The sequence below is a fragment of the Esox lucius genome, chromosome 10 (genome assembly GCF_011004845.1).
Source record: "Esox lucius isolate fEsoLuc1 chromosome 10, fEsoLuc1.pri, whole genome shotgun sequence".
Lineage (NCBI taxonomy): Eukaryota > Metazoa > Chordata > Actinopteri > Esociformes > Esocidae > Esox > Esox lucius.
In genome coordinates, this window is record NC_047578.1 from 5667885 (window position 1) to 5688149 (window position 20265).

Here is a 20265-nt window from a genome sequence, read left to right on the forward strand (position 1 = left end):
ATTCTGGCAAGTCATCCAAAACATGGAAGTGGCGTCTAGTTAAATGGAGACTGGCTGGGTTCTGGCTGGGAGCCTCTAGGCATCTCTATGCGCTTGGGGGCCACAGTCAGGGTCTGACCGCAGAGGTGCCTTTAGGCCATTTCTGATTGTCCCCAAATAGAGGCAATTGTCCTGCATTGCCTCTAATTGGGGACACTATTTAAGTTCAGCAGTTTCCACACCTGGTGTGGATCATTGTTTGTGCTATGTGCTTCAGTTGCAGATTTCCTGGCCTTTTGTTGTTTTTGTTCGTGTACAAGTCTGAATAAAAGGAATGATTCTCTTCAGCTCTGCGCCTTCTGTCCTGCCTACCCACAACCGTGACAGAGACTTGGTGATTCCGAGATTCAACTAATTCTGAAATTCTCCACCTGTGAAACTTTCACTTTGCATGGGGATAAAATTAATGTGCATGCTATTCCAGGTAGGTTCATCACAGCTTCAGCTGATTTCAACTACCTAATTGTTGCTTTGATGCTAGGGAGGGGTATGTTCAGGTGTTTTCAAAGGTAGATATCTCAGTATCTCACTCCATTTGTTTCTTTTCTGACCTTCTTGTGTTGAGGAAAAATGTGATGTGTATCACCTTCATATTTTACCTTAATCAAAGGTCAGAATTCTCTTAGTGTAAGCTGATTAACAACAATAACATACATTGTCATAACCTTCCTAGTGATTATTAAGGGGTTAAATTATTCTGGAGTGTACAGTAATTCTGGAGGGTACTGTAATACTGAAAGTAATTCTGAAATTAATTTTGGAGGGTAATCTAAATCTGAGAGTAATTCTGAAGAGTACTGTAATTTTGACAATAATTCTGAAAGTTACTGTATTTCTGGAGGGTGACATAATTCCGACTGTAATTTTAAATGGCAATGAAATTCTGAATATAAATCTAAACGGTACTGTAATTCTGACTAATTCTGCAGGTTACTGTGATTCTGACTAATTCCGGAGGGTACTGCAGATCCTGACTTAAATTCAGGACGGTAATGTAATTCTAGGCCCACTGTAATTCTGTCCATAATTCTGAAGGGCACTGTTACTCGTAGCTTTGGCCATAGGCTACAAAGAACTGAAGTAAGCTAGGTGTTCTAACGGGGCTGCCTTTAAAGGTCACCATACATGTTTATCAAAATGTAACCTGCATATTTCGACAGTAATATATGGAAAATATGCCAGTAGAGGGTGTTCATCCACCAATATTCATGATGAATAAGCTTGTGTCGATTACAAAATACAGGCTTTAGTTCAGTGAGCTGACACAAATACTGCACAGTGCAAATTGTCTGGTTCAATAAGTAAGACACACCTGCATCAGAATTTACTAGTTTATGTAACACATTGTTACACAGTTCAGGCTCAACAGATCAGGCTAATTAAATCACATAAATTACACTGTCTATAGTGTGATTTAAAAAAAAATCATTCACTTGAAGAAGGTGAAAAGGTAAAATGCATGGTTTTATTAGCATGCCCTAACTGAACGCTTTATAATGGTGCAAGTGTTTACGCTGCTCCTGAGAACAGGCTAGTCTGGCGAATAGCGCTCATTAAATACAGTTACATCAAGGCAGAATCAATGCCTGCAAGACCAGATAATGATCACAGTATTTTACATAACTAAGCTGAATATAGTGTCTCAGAATACCGTTGGGCTACTCTACTGGAAGACTGAAACCACACCACAATTTTTAATGCTAACTATTCTACCGGTGAAATATAATTTGCTTCATCCTCTGATTTGATTTGTTTGATCACAGTCATACATTTCATACGACCTTCTTGAATGCGCTGTTGTTTATAGGTAGGGTTCATGGTGGTTTTCTACAATGTGGCTTACACAATGAACACATTTCACAGCTGGCATTAACTTTACCTTCCTCACACACTGGGTTCTCAGACAAACCACCAACATGCACAGACTGTGTGAACTATGACCCCACTTCCTCCCCAGTTAGCATACACAACAGTGTTCAGGGCACACCTATTGGCACCCGTGGTTTCTATGTCTTTCTTTCTTTCAGCTGTGAATAAGCAACATGGAGCTATTGCCAAGCTGTGTAGCAATATAACTTCCAAAACAAATGTTGTACCTGTTCATTCCCTTCTCTACCCAATGTCATTATTGCCAGGTGTACTAACGATCATCTCTTGTTGAGCAACATCCAATTAGTAGATGGGACCTAATCTCAGCAACTTCCATAAGTCTTGGGAGAATCAAAGTTTGGGACAAAACATGCCTGGAAAGCATTCTCCTTTTTACCGCATTACTTGCTTAACCAGGAAGCCAGCTGGACCAACGTTCTCCCAATGAGAACCCTCCTCTGACTAATGACCTTAGTCAGCTTGTAGGCACCCAACCCGCCACAAGGTGTCGCTAATGCATTAAGTGACCAGGCAACGGTCACTGACCATCCATCTCCCTAACCCTGGATTTGCTGCAGGGATACACTTTGGAGGCCAGCTTTGATTGAACTTTTTAAAACTAAAATAATAATTTGCCATGTCTTATGTTCAGGACAAAAACAATCCAGAAAAAGCAGAAATCAACCATTTTGATAAACATTTGTGATCTGTCATAGCTCACAGGCAATTAGTCAAAAACAACACTTTAGGAAAGACTTCCATGTCCATGAAATAAAAAAGTAGGTCCTGGCATGGCTGATTCCACATCATGAGGTATACAGCAAACTATGTCACCACTTCCCAAAATGCTGTTTTGCTTGAGTAGTTAGTGGTTTGAAATGTAGAATGCCCTGGGCAACATACCATCAATACTGAAGACGGATTTAAAGGATTTCTACAGAAACTGAAATGTACACCAGATACCCCCCCCCCCCCCCCCCCCCCCCCGCTTTGTGCACAACCCCTTACCCTGTTAGATTTCAGGACCACGGAGAGCATCGGGCGGAGCGCCTGGGTTCAGAACCTCGGAGAGCGCTTTTGCATCCTGAGCCTCTATCGCTCTGAAACTGGAGCTAAACTGACTTAAAAATCTTTTTTTGTCAGTGTACCTTAAAGAGAAATACAACATGTATACATATAACTAATCAAATTCTTTATATGTTTTTAATTCAACGAGCCTGACATGTCAACATCTAATATGCATAATTACTAATGATTAGAAGGAATGAGGGAAGAAACTCGTTGATCATACTAGGTGGCAGTGTTAAACATGGGTAAAATACTAGCCTTACCTGCCCCTTGCATACTGACACATAGATCCAGAAAATACATTCGAGTCCCTAAAATGTAGTTTTCTAGAAAATCGACAATATATAGGCCATTTTATATATTGCTGAGCTTATGAAAGTGCTTATGTAAAGGAATCCCACAATTACATAACTGTGTTAACCCGGTTAATATATGGTAGCCAACAAAATACACTCAAATATTATTGCCATAGGCCTACTAAAGGTAGCCAATAGTTTTTTTTTTATGTCTGGATTGGTGAAGTTATTTGTTTTAAAATGTATGCTAGCTCATTAAGACATTGCTTGACACAGCATACAACACTTCACAACCCCTCGTGCAATGAAACTCGGTCCGTCTGCTAAACACCAAAGCCTAATAAATCACCTTTGCCTGTCAGGCGGCTGATGCTCGCACAAGAGATTGCACCAACCATCCATCCTTCCTCCGATTCCTCCTCCCCCTCCATCTCTCTCTCTCTCCCTCTCTCTCTTCCTTTTTCCACATCTCTTTCACTGCTCCAGCTCGGGCGCGCTCCGAGCAGCTACAACACTTAATAAGTGAAGGCTTTTTCCGTGGCACTCAGGCAGCCGCAGAATCGTCGGCGTCGAGCACACAACACCGTCGCGCGGACTGTCAGGGACGCGACGCATCTGATCTCGCGCGCTCAGGACAAGGTGTAATCAAGATTGCTTTGAAGATTTTCTTTCTTCATCAGAATTTGCGTATTCTATTTGCCCTGCATAACCTAGACTACATATTGTAGGCTACTGCGCTGGCACGGATGCTCTATAAGCTGCTCTGCTGTCTCTCTAAACTCGGGAAAATCCTCAGGAGGTGAATTTGTATCCATAACTACGGTCAACGAGAGTTGCTGAATCTGGTCGTCCTCTGTCGTCTTGAAGTTGTCTTATTGGATCTTTTTGAGCATCCTTCGGACTGTGAATTGTGATTTGCTTGTGCCATGTTGGTTCCGCAAGGTGAGGAGAGGGTTTGAATTGGAGAGATTTTAACGCGGAGTGGTTGTGACGAGGGTAGAGAGAACCGTCCGCGCCAATAACACCATCTGCTACAGAACGCTTCTCGGTTTCTTCCATACATCTTGCAACATACAACAGGAACCTTTGGAATAATCTTAAAGAAAACCTGTCGTCGACAATACATTTGTTTTGAAATCCGTTGTGATACAGTTGGGTCGAGGAGGCTACGCTTGCGGTTTTACAGTTCGTACGGTCTTGATAGGTTTCTTTCTTTCCTTCTCGGGTGGATCGTCTTACCACCCCCGGAGACTCCGAATTCGAAATGACCGGGCAGTGAGAGCTCGGTGGGGTCCGATTTGGTCGTCCAGCACGGTAGCATGGCCCCGTCCCGAAGGGACCGCGGATGGGAGATGACGCCTCTATCGGGATGCCTGCTCCTGTCCATTTTGGTGTTTCAACCTGCGCTGACGAAGGTCTGCCATGACTATACGAAGGAGGGTGAGGACAACGGCTGGTTCTCGAGCAAAGACGACAGGTTGCCCATTATGGTGCTCATGCCGATGAACGAGTCCGCCCTGATGAGTAGCATTAGTCTAGGCATCGAGCCTGCTGTTGAACTGGCCATCCAGCACTTAAATGAGTCACGGAATTACAAGTTTTCACTCGTCACCAAGATATACGACACTGAGGTAAACGCATGATCTTACTTCCCCCAGTGGTCCCGGTAGCCATATCATATATTTTCTTTTTGCTTTGGGTTTCTGGGGTGTATAAAACCTTACTGTGTGTGCGTGTTTATATGTGTGTGTGCGTGTTTATGTGTGTGTGTGTGCGTGTACTAAGCTCTGCAGGCTGCAGGCAATGCTCGCACAGTGCGCGCCCATGTGGAAAGCGGGATTCTGTCATGGTTGGTACATCGTCTGTGCAGTGTTGGACAATTTGTTTTTATTTCCGTATAATGTCTCTGCGCCGTGTTGGACAACTAGGTTTTATTTTCCCACAATGCCTGGATATTGTCTGCTGGTGCATACAGTATCGGAATCTCGCTTTACATGCCCAGGCCCTTAATCTAATTTGTCTCGTGGAATTGTTAAATAGTTGTCTCGCACGTGCAACAATCTCGTGATCAAATGAAAACGAATCTTATGCCAGACGACTCACAGGTCTATATGCTTTTCCGACGTAAACGGATGAAGCCAGTCATTATAGCAGTGATGCAGTTGGTAGTTGATGTCACAATTAGGCATAGAGCATAGATTGATTCATAGCTGACGGCTAACCACCGCTATCGTCCCTGGAGACGGGAGGCTATGTTAAAAACAGCTATGACATTATGCAAAGCAATACGTAGGCCTACTGTGCACCACCGAATCCCCGCAGATATTTCAGTCACGAATCTCATTGTATTTCGTGAGAGGAGAGGTCGGTTTTCCACGAACCTGAACATGGCAGTAATTTGAAGTGCGGCTGCTTTTTTATCTACACAGTAAACATGCGATTGGAATCCCAGCGAGGCAGGGTAACGTAATATATTGCACAACATTAAGACCACTTTACTAATCAATATAAGCACACGACGAGAACGGCTGTGACATTCTGCAGTTATGACCACCTTGCTGATTACATTTCATTGGTCAGTCTCAACAACGCAGTTTGCCTTGCCTGAAGGCTACCACCTGCGTGGAAATCACGTCGAATAATAATAAAAAAACAGGACATAATCGATTTTCAAAACATATTGTGGGTTGAGTTTGCTGACATCAGCGCTGGATTTTTGCTTCAATGATGCTCTGCTCCGTTGTAGTGCATGAGCATATCAGTTATTGAGGAGGCGTGCAAGAGGTCAAATCTAGGCTATTTTAAACAACACGTTGCCGTGTCAACATGAACGCATGTTAAAAGTTGGAGCCCAAAATTGCCATGACTGGACTTGAGCTGATTGAATTGTTGTGGTTATGGTCAAACACGTTTGAAAAACGATCGATTTAACCAATTCCGCTGTGAACAATGCTGTTAACATTATCCAGGTGTGAATTTAGGCGTTGAAGAAGCCTCATTATCTGTTTTTGAAATGAGCTGTCAGTCTGCATTTTAGCTCCCAGCATTTAGGCATTTATTGCTCTATTTATTTAGCTATAAAAGTACTTAGAAGACCCATGTCGATGATTAGCACTCCATTCAGGTTGAAGTGTGTGGAGGAAAGCCGTTACGGAACACCAAACATGGAATTGCATGCCAACTGGCGCCATATTTTCCACGCTGTGCATTAGCATACCTGGACATCATGAGATCATGACTGACGCGGAACTGGTCTGAAATCAGTGCGTGGTTTCTCGTGGCGGGTTCAACTAAATTATTCTGAGGCCTTTTTCTATAAATTCTGCTACGGGTTTTAGCACTAACTTTCAAAGTTTCTTAAGCCGCTCGGTGCTTTGCCATGGTTTCTCGATTTGAACAACCCAACTGAACATCGTAAATGTATTTATTTTCGCGACCACTGACCTGCATGTTTGAGAAATGACTGCAGCCATGTGTGCAGGGCTCAAATGCCGAAAGTCACCCGTGTTATCAAGTCGCTGTGAACGTAAAATATAAGTACACCCGTCAGAGAGTAACAGGACATTGATAACTGTTCATCAGGGGCAGACAGAGTGCGTGTCCTAGAGTCCACTCTGATCATGGGATTCAATATACTAGAGCCATAATTTTGCTTGGTGGAAGATTATCTGTTAAAGGGAGGTCAGTGGGTTAGCTGGACATTAGCCCTCTAGAGATGGACAGAGAGATGAAGGAATTAATGAATGCATTGAAGCATTAATGTATGCATAAATAAATGAGTTCATATATAAATGAATGAATGAACAAATACATTGCTCCCACTGCTGGCTTGACTTAATGTAAACAGGATCACTTCGGGTTGGTCCCTGAGTGGAAGACCAGATGCTACTGGAAGTGGTGTTGAAGGGCCAGTAGGGGGCACTATTCCGTCTAATTGAAACAGGAAATCCCAATGCCCCAGGGCAGTGAAGGGGACCATGCCTTCATAGGATGCCCTTTGGATGGCATATCAAACAGTTGTCCTGATTGGGGCCAAAAAGATCCCATGGCACCCACTGTAAGAGTAGGGGTGCTTATCCTGACTAAATATCCAATCTGGCCCTCATCTGACTCTCCTCCCCATTAAAAGAAGATGGTTTAAGAACTATAGTCACCCTCAGCTGAAGGACTAAAATATGAATATAAATTGTAGTTGAATAATCTAATGTATGAATTAATGAATTAACTGGTGAATGTTTGGATTAATTAATGGTTTGATGGATGGATAGGTCACTAGGAATATTCCGCAATAATGGCAAAATCACCCATTGGGTTCTAATGTAATGGTTTTGTATTTAGAATGCACTTATCAATACATAACCAGTATGGTACATTTTCATTCCTCATGAAATAATATCTGGGTAGATGTGTTGCGATGGGACCATTAACAGGCTAATGGCTTATTTTATATAAGTGAAGAATGGTGAGAATCTCAAATAAAGCCAAAATGAAGCGTCTTTACTAGTGTTATTAAGAGCTCTTGGGTTGAAGGTTCCTGCCAAGGACGGCCATTAGCAAGCATTTTCCTCAAATCCTGCCAAAAGAAACACAACAGTGCTAGTTTCACAGATGCAAATTACTTCCGTGGTCTTAAATGGCAATTAGAGATTTTTCAGAACAGAAAATAGAGAAACAATGGAACAACAACTTCAGACTTCCAAGAAGATGTCAGCCCGGGCCTTGTGGTGACTGAGATGCTTGCTGCACACAGGGTTTTGGTCTTTTACAGGTTCACTGGCTCAGGCACTTGGGCAGGTTAAGGGTCACCCTGTGCAGAGCAAACGCCCCCTTCCTGTATAGTGCCCTTTCCAGTTGACATGTGGCGTCCGTCTCTGTGCGGTGCGTCACACAAACCAACGTGTTTTTACCCTCATCACGCACTCGGACACATCGTCCGTCCGTGTGAGCCGACAACTCCGCCCATCCTTTCGGTTTTGGCACATGCCTCTGGAAAGGTCTGTGTACGGTACGGCAGTGGCTTGTTCCGGTGAAAGTGGTCATTATGCAATCGTCTCCTTCTTGGTTTCTCCCTCAACACGCTCAGACACTTGTGTGCACGGAAGCACCTGCACGGTTCCTCTCTCTTTGTCTCCCCCCCCCCCCCGATTTTCTTTCCTACCCTCTGTATCTCCCCACTGCTGCATCCCTCCCTCTCCCCCCAGTGGATAAACAGGTTGTGCTGAAAAACCAGACAATTCATACAGCTGTAGCGGTGGTGCCGGCACTGTTGTGCGGCACTAGGACTTAGCGCTGGCGATGCCAGGGGCTAAGGGCTCGGAGGCTCTGGGTTGGGGGAGGAGGGTGAGGTTTAGGGTTGGGGCTAGACTTATATACTGCAGATGGGGCCAAGCACTGCCGTGGCTAGGATCCTGGACGTCCCACTCAAGCAAAGGGAATCGACTGACAGTTCAGTGGGCATCTAGGACACGTTTTGAGTTGGGGACGTGGAGATGTCCAGCCTCCCCATAACACCTATTAGGTGAATGAAGTGTTCCTGTTGCTATAGGATGCCAGGCTCTGTTTTCCACTAGTACATTGAGAAGATGCACGTCTGTGGTTTGTGTTTTAAAAGTGTCAGCTGAGACGAGGAAATGAATCGTCAACCTGATTGGGGGTCCCCTCGTCTGATTTGAAGTGCAGTGGACTCTGTGCACTGAGCCGCCACCTTCCAGTTGGTTGTTTCACGTTTACTGCACTGCTTTTGGCCAGATCCCATATTATACTGATGAGAAGTAGTTGTACATTTAAGAGAATAGGTCGCTATTTGTAACACCCTGTGGTTGCGCTGCTCCCGGAAGGAGAGTCCTCCTTGTTTCTTCAAATCATTGGACGAGAACGTGAGAGGTCCCTCCCACTGGACTATCTCATCAAATGGGTTTGGAGGAAAGGCGCGGGGAGATGACGCAAGGAGAGACACGATGCAGAAAATCAACACAGAGTAATTGAGATTCTCCCTAAGAAATATAATCAGACCCTTGGGGTTAAACCCAGAGCAGGGAAACTTACTATAGGGACATTAGCATTCAGAGCTTCCTGTTTACTTGGTAATGTTATGTCTAGTGATGCCCCTGTCCCTGTGTTATCTATTCACCATTTATAACTAAGTATGTACAAACATCAATCTATCTATTCACCATTTATAACTAAGTATGTACAAACATTATCTATCTATTCACCATTTATAACTAAGTATGTACAAACATCAATCTATCTATTCACCATTTATAACTAATTATGTACAAACATCTATCTATCTATTCACCATTTATAACTAAGTATTTATCAAACATCAATCTATCTATTCACCATTTATAACTAAGTATTTATCAAACATCAATCTATCTATTCACCATTTATTACTAAGTATGTAAAAACATCAACCTATCTATTCACCATTTATAACTAAGTATTTATCAAACATCAATCTATCTATTCACCATTTATAACTAAGTATTTATCAAACATCAATCTATCTATTCACCATTTACAACTAAGTATTTATCAAACATCAATCTATCTATTTACCATTTAAAACTAAGTATTTATCAAACATCAATCTATCTATTCACCATTTATAATTAAGTATTTATCAAACATCAATCTATCTATTCACCATTTATAACTAAGTATTTATCAAACATCAATCTATCTATTCACCATTTATTACTAAGTATGTAAAAACATCAACCTATCTATTCACCATTTATAACTAAGTATTTATCAAACATCAATCTATCTATTTACCATTTATAATTAAGTACTTATCAAACATCAATCTATCTATTCACCATTTATAACTAAGTACTTATCAAACATCAATCTATCTATTCACCATTTATAACTAAGTACACTCCCGTTCAAAAGTTTGGTGTCGCATAGAAATGTCCTTGTTTTGGAAAGAAAAGCAACTTTTTTTATCACAAAAAGGGATATTATTGCAAAAGGGTTTTCTAATGATCAATCAGCCTTTTAAAATTAAAAACTTGGATTATCAAACCCAACATGCCATTGGAGCACAGGAGTGATGGTTGCTGATAATGGGCCTCTGTAAACCAATGTAGATATTCCATTAAAAAAATCAGCCGTTTCCAGCTCCAGTAGTCATTTACAACATTAAGAATGTCTACACTGTATTTCTGATCAATTTGAAATTATTTTAATGGACAAAACCTTTGCTTTTCTCTCAAAAACAATGATATTTCTAAGTGATCACAAATATTTGAACTGTATTGTGTGTACAAATGTTACCATTTGCAACTAAGTAGGTAAAAACATTAATCTCTGTGTTCAGCATTTATAACTATGTACAGACATTATTCTATTTCTTCATTTATACCAGAGTGTATGGCCACGATACTAAGTATTCAACCTCAGTGGTTGGAAGTAGGGATAATACACCTCATTTCTTTCTGATATTTTTTTTTGCAAGTAATCCACAGTCTTAAGTATTTAGCCAACCAAAAAAGAGGCTAGTGAGCAGAGCGCTGATTGCGATTTCTTTTTCCCTTGGGTGCATAGCCCGGTTCCTATGTGGAAATAGCAGCAATGCTGATCCAACTGTAAATATTGTGCAAGTTAGCTGGGGTGTGTCGTGGGGGGGGTGGGGGGGTGGATGTTAGATTCATTTGTGCCTCTCATGTTACGGTGGAACCCAAATCACACAGTGATCTCTTCCCGGAGTGTGAATGATCACTAGTGATGCGAAACCCGTACCCCCTGGGTTGAAAAAAAGCTTGACGAAGACGTGGAGTTTTTCGCCACACGTCTGCCCCTGGAGACGATGACCCGTTCAAACTCGGGAAACAATAAAACCGGAGAAGAGGTTACAGATTGGGGGGAGGAATGCCATTTAGATTCTCTCGTCCGTCCGTCCGTCCGTCCGTCCCAACCCCCCCCACCCCCCCCCCCCCCCCGGAGACAGTAGGCTGCCATTAGGGACTCCCCCCTGTGATGTTTAAACCACAGCCCTGTGCCTCTAACCACCATTCAACCCTCTTGTGTTGTCATGCCTGTGGATGGATTCAAGAGAGGATGAATGTGGGAGAATAAAGGGATATTTCATTTGAATGCCTGTGCAACAAGCCAGCTGTTCTACGTTGCCGCTCTTGAAAAGCTCAATTTAAGTATAAGTAATCCCACATCTCCCGAATTGTAAGGCCACACAGTCTGGGATAAAAAGCCACAGAAAAGATTTAAACTACTGTATCAATGTACAAAAAGTACCTTTTATCTGTGCTATTGTGTACAGAGTATTTAGAGGATGCCGAAGTGATGCAGTATTTTTATAACCCAGTGAATTTCACCACAAAGACACTTAGTCAGATTTTCATCCTACTTGTGTAAACTGGATAAGCATGTGTCTATTTTTGACGTGGTTTGATGCCAATTCGGGCACAGGAGCCAGCATGGAGCGACATCAAGTTAGCTCGTTGTGGTCGGCGGGTGTTCTCGCAAGAAAACACACCTCCAGGCCTAAAGGCGTGAGATGTACTTCGGTGACAACTGATGTTTTCCATGAGGAAGTGACGGCCATGGCTATTTAGGGCCTGGTAAGTTTCAAGTTCACAGAAGAAGCCCCTCACTGTTACACTTCGTGGTCTCACTGAATCCCAAGCAGCACTCATCTGCTGGGCAGCAACAGAACGTTTTGGATGTTTGCTTGCACATCCAATCATCTTTCTCGTCTGGAGCCATTTAAACCTGCATATGAGAACCAAAGGGCTTTTATATGTACATGCCACGAACGCCACGTATGATTTACACATCCGTCGTCCATTTGACGCTGTGGCAACAGCCTTTGGAGAGAACATCCAGCTAGTCACCATTGTCACAACGGATGAGACGCTGAGACACTGAGGAGAGAGAGGAACCGACGGAGTAGAATGTACTGGATGATCCTGACACTTGCTGGGACCACATCCCAAATGGAACACTGATCCCTGCTGTTTGTAGGGCACTACTTTTGACCAGGTTTGAACATGACCCATTGGGTTCCCGTCAAAAGAAGTGAACTGCAATATGTAGGAAGATGTACTGTAACCAGTGACCCGACACAGACACAGGGGATCATAGCACACTGTTTTCTCATAGGATAATCTGCTCAAATCTGCTCAACTGGAAATCCAGACAGGCAAGGTTGAGGATTGCGGAGCCTCTTGGAGTAATAGCGCTGATCTAGGATCAGATCTTCCTTGTCCATACAATCGTCTTCATTAGAATATTAAAATAGTATCTGATCCCGGATCAGTATACCACTTTATGAATACTAGTTGTAAAGGAGAGCACTGGTAAGATGTCGTAACTCGATCATGAAGAGACAATAACAACCGTTAACCTTATAAAAACTGCGGTGGCCAATCTATTTCCTCAAACAGTTTGTTTACATGATGAAGAATTCCCTCTTTTAAAACCCCTTTTATTCTATTCGTCAAAATAGATTGTAAAAATGGTTGTATACTACAGGCTCTAGAGAAATTAAAGTTGTACTTATCAACAAACGAGTCACATATTTTGCACTGTAAAGGTGTCTAGAATGCTTATTTTTTCATTCCTCATAATTGGGAACACAACCAGTGAATAGATACACAATGTACTTCCACAACGGCTTAAAAATACATTGTTGAAATTTCCGAAGGTTTTCTTTGAAAATACGTTTTTCCAACAATCCAGTTTACTGTATGTGTAAACACAATAAGTGCAGTAAATGTGTATTTAACGCCAATAGACGATGTCAGTAGGTTGGCCAAGACATAGTTTCTGTGAGTCGTCACAAGGGCAGACCTTGTTCATCAGAGTGCTGGGACATAGCCAGAGGTTTTATCTTGGTTCATGTGGGTGTTTGGGCTGAAATGTGAAGGCATAGATCTGCATTACATTAGTATTAGCACTCTGAAAGATGTGTTGACCTTGTTTAAGCGTAGGAAAGGATTATTGAAACTGAGGTGTGGTGGTAGCTTAGGTTTACACGCCTTGAGTTATTCAGTTATTCAAGCTTTAGCACATTTAGACCTGTCTTAGCTGACTAATGGCGTTCAATCACAGTTGCTGTCTTTATAGATGTGTAATTTGGAACTGAATTATAGGTGTCGACCTGGTTTGTATGAATATTAGGACAGGAATATAAAAGTACAACTGTTTTTTTTAGGAGTAGACAAGTATTTTCTGAGTTAGACGTACTTGAATACACCGATGATGATCTGTTTTATATGAGTATGAATGTTGAGGGTTAACCCTGAGGTTGACCTGTTTTATATGAGTATGAATGTTGAGGGTTAACCCTGAGGTTGACCTGTTTTATGTGAGTATGAATGTTGAGGGTTAACCCTGAGGTTGACCTGTTTTATATGAGTATGAATGTTGAGGGTTAACCCTGAGGTTGACCTGTTTTATATGAGTATGAATGTTGAGGGTTAACCCTGAGGTTGACCTGTTTTATATGAGTATGAATGTTGAGGGTTGGACACTGAGGTTGACCTGTTTTATATGAGTATGAATGTTGAGGGTTAACCCTGAGGTTGACCTGTTTTATATGAGTATGAATGTTGAGGGTTAACCCTGAGGTTGACCTGTTTTATATGAGTATGAATGTTGAGGGTTAACCCTGAGGTTGACCTGTTTTATATGAGTATGAATGTTGAGGGTTAACCCTGAGGTTGACCTGTTTTATATGAGTATGAATGTTGAGGGTTAACCCTGAGGTTGACCTGTTTTATATGAGTATGAATGTTGAGGGTTAACCCTGAGGTTGACCTGTTTTATATGAGTATGAATGTTGAGGGTTAACCCTGAGGTTGACCTGTTTTATATGAGTATGAATTTTGAGGGTTGGACACTGAGGTTGACCTGTTTTATATGAGTATGAATGTTGAGGGTTAACCCTGAGGTTGACCTGTTTTATATGAGTATGAATTTTGAGGGTTGGACACTGAGGTTGACCTGTTTTATATGAGTATGAATGTTGAGGGTTAACCCTGAGGTTGACCTGTTTTATATGAGTATGAATGTTGAGGGTTAACCCTGGGGTTGACCTGTTTTATATGAGTATGAATTTTGAGGGTTGGACACTGAGGTTGACCTGTTTTATATGAGTATGAATGTTGAGGGTTGGACACTGAGGTTGACCTGTTTTATATGAGTATGAATGTTGAGGGTTGGACACTGAGGTTGATCCTAAAACCAGTGCACTACATTGGGAGCGCCATTTGGGACTCAATCTAAATCATCAAGCTATCATCATCAAACAATTTGAGTGGCTCCATTTCAATTGTGATCAGGTGAAATCAAGCAAGCATTTGAAAAATCCCTTCTGGGTGTTTTTGAAGCCCATTCCGGGCAGCAGAGAGGCTCCGGGGGTTGCCACCTCATGGCTGTTTTGGACAGATGAGATTATTACCTACGGTGCTGGGCCTACTACGCCCCCCGTCTGGCCTGGGGTCACGGCTGTGGCTGCGTGTCTGTGGGTGTCAGCCAGGCAATTAGACATTGGCTATCGTTCGTGTTAAGACCCCTGGCCATAGCCACTGGCCTCGTTTGGATCAAAGGATCCCGAGGTTGCTTTGCACACACACACACAAACACGCACTCACGCGCACACGCACACACGACTCATGGTAGGGCCCTGAAGCCAGTCGTCCTGCTAGCTGATTGGCTTCTGCCGTTCCCTGCATTTCATCCCTCCTCCTGTCCAGTACAACATCGTAGCACAGCACTGACAACAGCATTGTACAGTTGAACGTCCAAAAGGTTTTCAAAAATAAAAATCCCATATATTTGAGCACAGCTCCTGTCGTCTCTTTTCACATTCTGAACGGCATCCTCGATCCGCAGCGTCGTGCTTCACAACTATGACTGCGCCATTTGGAATGAGCTTGGCCGTGTCGCCATGGTGCGAACCGTGTCAGAGTGGCGTGTCAGTGAGCTATCGCCACGGAGACCAGGGTTCCTCGGCCGTTATCGGACTCCACGGCTGCCAACCCCTGGGCCATGGCGCCCGTTGCGCAGACCAAGTCATAGGCTAATCGTGTGGATTATGTAATGTGTTACTTGTTACCCAGGCACCGGACAAAGGAGTGCAACATCCCGGGAATGGGCTGTTATTTGGGACACTCACTTCCAGATAGTGCCTCTGTTTGTTGTAGCTCGGTATGTGTTTGTTTGTTGTAGCTCATTGGGCCTGTATGGTAATGCTGCAAGCGATTGGCTGCTTAAGAACGGGTGAAAAAATACAGTGATGTGATTGGGAACTTCACCGATGTGTGTTAGCCTATCAGATCAACGTAATGACTCAGCTCAGCATTGAGCAGTTCTCCACCACACGGCATAGCGGACGGGCAGTTTGGGCAAACTCATTAACGGATCCATTCAGAATAAACTAGCTTGCTGTTTGCCATGGGGCTATCGAACCCATAGCCCCGACGTGGCCGAGTGCCATTCTACGGAGGACTGTTAACTGTCCCGAACTTGGCAAGGGTTTTGGCATCTTCTCCATCTGTCCCAAACGGCACCCGATTGGCTAGGAAAATACTTCTGACCTGTGGCAGTGCCTCTCCGGTCAAAAAACAGACTTCCTTATGGGCTGCGTAGATATATCACAGGTCCTGCTGAGGAGCCTGGAAAGAAGCAGATCCTGTATCGAGTGCTAATTATCCACTGGTGACATTATAGCTCTCCGATAGTCCTTATCTGAACTACTCAAAACGCTGATAGGCCTATCTCCCGCGGCTTATACCGCACAGCCGCTCTCTGAATATCAAGTCAACACTCGAAATGCCCGAAACTGTATATTGCGTACATGTCGCTAGGACGTCAGTGACTCACACAAATGACACCAACATGTTGGCCACCATGTCATTGGCGAGATGTTTTGTCACGAAAAATAGTGACACTTGTGATGTAATGGCGTTGAGAAATTGTAGTAGAAAATGTGCCTAAAACGAGATGAATGTTGAATGTCGTCACTAGCCTTGTGATTTTACATTGGCTTCCCATTTTTATACGTTCATATAGTTATTGTAATTTTTTATTTAAAAAATTTTTTTTGGTACTGGTGGCATTTGTTGCTGAAGCATTTCAGAAGCTTTTCTATGCAGCCCAAATGGCATACTTTCATCTTGCACAGTCATGTTAAAAGTAGTACACTCTAAACAGAATAGTGTGCCGTTCAGGATGTGGACGTTGTGTATCTGTGTCTTAGATTAGCCTACAAATAGGAATCATTGTGATAGGTGTTGGAGCTGGACCGAACAGCTGGCTGCCATTAACGTTGAACAAACATTTGCTCTCTGATGCCGCTCACAGATACTAGAAGGGGGGGCTTTAGGAAGGACGCCTGCTGGGGAATGCCCTTTAAAGAGGGGGGAGTAAAACCTCACTACGGGGGAGGGGGGGGGGATTCTCAATTCAACGTCCCCCTGCCCCTCTCTCTCCTCTGTCGTCCCTCTGGTTACATATTCTGAATGAATTTCAAATGTGTGAGGCCGGTGAGGAGGGAGAATGCACGTCTTTGGAAACGTCTTTGTGTATGACGGCGTTCCTCCGCACCTCACCAAGCAAATAACCTCCATAGGGATTGGATTCCAGGATTAATGAGTGAGGCAATAAAAACTATGGGGGGAAACATTTATAAAATTATAGGGAAAACAATAAGTAGCATATTGTTTTTTTTGACGTGTGCAGGCTTTTCTCCTTCAACCAAACCAATCCAGAAGGGGGTGTGGCCGAGTTAGCGTAGCACACACATCAGTATCCATGACAAAAGGCCGCTACTGAGGGTGAAGAGGACACTCACTAAATGAACTAATACGCAAACCCTTTTCGGGTCACCGAAGAGAGAGGACAGAAGAGGGAGGATTTGGGTTGGACCCAAATGAGAAAAATCCCTTTCTGTCATTGCCTGCTGGGTAATACACTTAATACACTTACCCAGCAGGCGAGAGAGAGAGAGAGAGAGAGAGAGGGAGAGGGCGAGAGAGAGAGAAAGAGAGAGAGAGAGGGCGAGGGCAAGAGCGAGAAATAGAGACAGGGCGAGCGAGAAAGAGACAGAGGGCGAGAAAGAGAGAGAGGGCGAGCGAGAAAGAGAGGGCGAGCGAGAGAGAGAAAAAGAGAGGGCGAGCGAGAGAGAGAAAAAGAGAGGGCGAGCGAGAGAGAGAAAAAGAGAGAGAGCAAAAGGGTGTAGAATCCTCCCTATAACATTCTGTCAGAGGTGTTTGTACTTCTGTATTCACCACCCTCTCAAATGCTAGGAGTAAAAATAATAAATTGCTGTTGACGGCCCGGGTCTCATTTGTATTTGTGCATTACAGAGGCTTTCTGCAATGGTGTCCCCGGCTGTTTACACACACTCAATTAACACAATTTACTGTGCTAAACTATTTTTGTTTACTTTGGTAAGCTGGTTTTGACTTTAAGGGACCACCGAAATATCTTCATCTCTGTTTTCTGCGAATGGAAAAACAGCCACATCTCAGATATCATCACAGCCCAGTTTCACATACGTTAGAGGTGCTTCCAAATCACTGATCACTCAGGGTCTACAGTGAAATTAGGATTTTGAATCCGTGTTTCATTTCTCCCCACTAATAATCAACGTTATCGTTGGGTAAGGAGATACTGATCCCAGATATGTACCAAGGGGAATCTTCATCCTGGAGTAAAACCGGAGACTGCGTATCAGGTTTCACAGTTGACATGAAATCCCTGCATTCTGATGCCTCTTAAGGGGGAATTATCTAGAACGCTCCATGGGAGGAGATCCTATTGATGGTTTGGTACGTTCTGATCCTGGCCAGTAAGACCAACGACTTCTAACCTCTGACTCTAAGCCCGGATCAATGCTGTTGTCCCGACAACAGAGGCTTTATTATGTTTTAATGTTGATTGGTTAATGTCTAATGTTGTCAAGGGGATTGGAAAGTGTCCTCGTCAGTAATTCCTCCTGGTGTCATTTTGATTTCATGCAACACACACGTACGCACGCACACACACACACACATACTCACTCTCATGCCATATCATTAGTCAAACTCAAATGGCTCCCTTGTCTGTGCCCTCCACACTCAACCTGTCACTACAGCGGGTGAAATCAGAGTCCCACCGGGTGTTTTTCAGTAGTCTTTGACAAATATTATGACTACAGGCTTAAAACAAAGAAAACACGTAAAATATAGAGCTGAAATGTAGTAAAGCGTAAGTTTGAAACTCACAGTTCTGGTTGTTACACAATTAACACGTTTTGGTTTTAAGACGACTTTCCATGATTCATGTTGAAGTTTGATCTGGAGTTTTAGGACCTCTAATGTAATTAGAGATTACAATGAAAGAGCCTATAGTGTTTGATTAGACTAAATTTACCAAGTTTTCCAAAATATGTGGAAAAAAACTGTAACAATAGAAACAACAGAAAAATCAAAGTTTTTTGAAGTATGTTAGGCTTAGCTTAGTTGGTATCCCAAATCTGCAAAGTAAAATATTTATATTCTGATGTTTGGGCATCTTACCGCAAAACTACAAGAATATACGTCTTCCAGAGACTCTCCTGATTCTAACCCGGGTACCTTGTAGCTCCCACTGTTAGTTCATGGCAAAAGTTTATGTGACAACGCAACCGCTACTGACAAATCTACAGTATGGTTCTGGGTGTCCGATCGAAAACCCTCCCCTTTCGATGGATGTATACAAAACCTTTCCTCCACAAGCAGTGTGATATTTACAGATGTATACCAGATTTCTGTATCTTCCGGACACTCAACCTCGGCAAAAAGACGGCTAATGACCGCATCCTTGTAATGCATTTAACGTAATGGCTGAAATTGGCTGATTCGTCAAGTTCTGCTGAGTTCAGTAAAACTAAATGTTGCGGCTAGCACAAACACAACGGGTGAACTTTTTGTAATTACACTTCACTATTGATTCCCCAGAATTAATCTGGTGATTCAGCATGCTGATGGACTGTTTTAGATAGAAATATGTATATTTTTGTTTAATAAGTGTTTCACAATGTTTATTTTTTTTTTGCGCCTATATTCATTTGTGTGAAGAGTTTACTTATTGTTCAAACTGTTTGGCGAGCGGTGATTGGTTTAAACAACTGCATTAACATGTTAACTGCCACCCTCTCAATCTCCCCATCCCTTCTATTGGCCCATACGCTGAGTTGGCTAACATTAAATGATAATGAGGGAGTGGTGGGGTGTTGTCATTAAAGATTGGACAATTGCCAAGTAAACGCTGCCATCTTTCTCCAGGGGCGACCACAGAGTAATAAGCGGAAAGTCTGCCCTTGTCAGTGCTCCTTTAATTACATAAAGCCTGTGTAATTCCTAGAAGGAAAAGATGGAGAAGCCGGCTACTTGTGAGGGAGTGTGTGTGTGTGTGTGTGTGCGTGCGTGCGTGCGCGTGCACTGTGTGTGTGTACTCTGCATGTGTACAAAGGTGAGGGAATGTGTGTGTACTGCATGTGTGTAATCGTGTTAAAGTAAACATGTTTGTGTATGTGGCAGTGCGTGTGTGCGCGTGTGAGTGCGCGTGTGTGCACGTGTGTGCGTGTGTGTGTATCACAGGCCTCTCCAGGGAGGAAGGTAATAGGGTTGTCCTGGTCACAGCTGGGATGTGCACAGATTCTTTGGCAGGTGCTGCAGTGAGGGCATTCTTGCTCTCCTTTTCTCTTCCTACGATCTTCCTCTCTCGCCTTCCTCTCTACAATGATGCTCTCTCTCGCTACAATCTTCCTCTCGTTATGATCTTGCTTTCTCTCTCTCTCTCTCTCTCTCTCTCTCTCTCTCTCTCTCTCTCTTTCTGTCTCGGGTCCATTCAAAAGCAAAACACATTTTCTTTGAGTGAATCATTGCGCTGGTAGCTGACGTGTGACCAGAAGGAGATGGGCGTGTTGGCCAAGCGTCGCCCAGGGTCTCCAGTGGCATCGTCGGCAGGGATTTCCTTGTCTTATTACCTCGTTGTG

The 20265-nt window shown here is 43.1% G+C and overlaps 1 protein-coding gene across 1 annotated transcript in view; it reads left to right on the forward strand.

Moving 5' to 3' along the window:
• Positions 1–3821: 3821 nt before the first annotated feature.
• The window catches only part of gabbr2 (gamma-aminobutyric acid (GABA) B receptor, 2), a 196015-nt gene continuing 179571 nt past the window's right edge, over positions 3822–20265 (forward strand). The window contains exon 1 of the mRNA XM_010891535.5: positions 3822–4903. Coding sequence (XP_010889837.1) covers positions 4592–4903 — 312 coding nt within the window. The 5' untranslated portion in view covers positions 3822–4591. The remainder of the gene's footprint in view (positions 4904–20265) is intronic.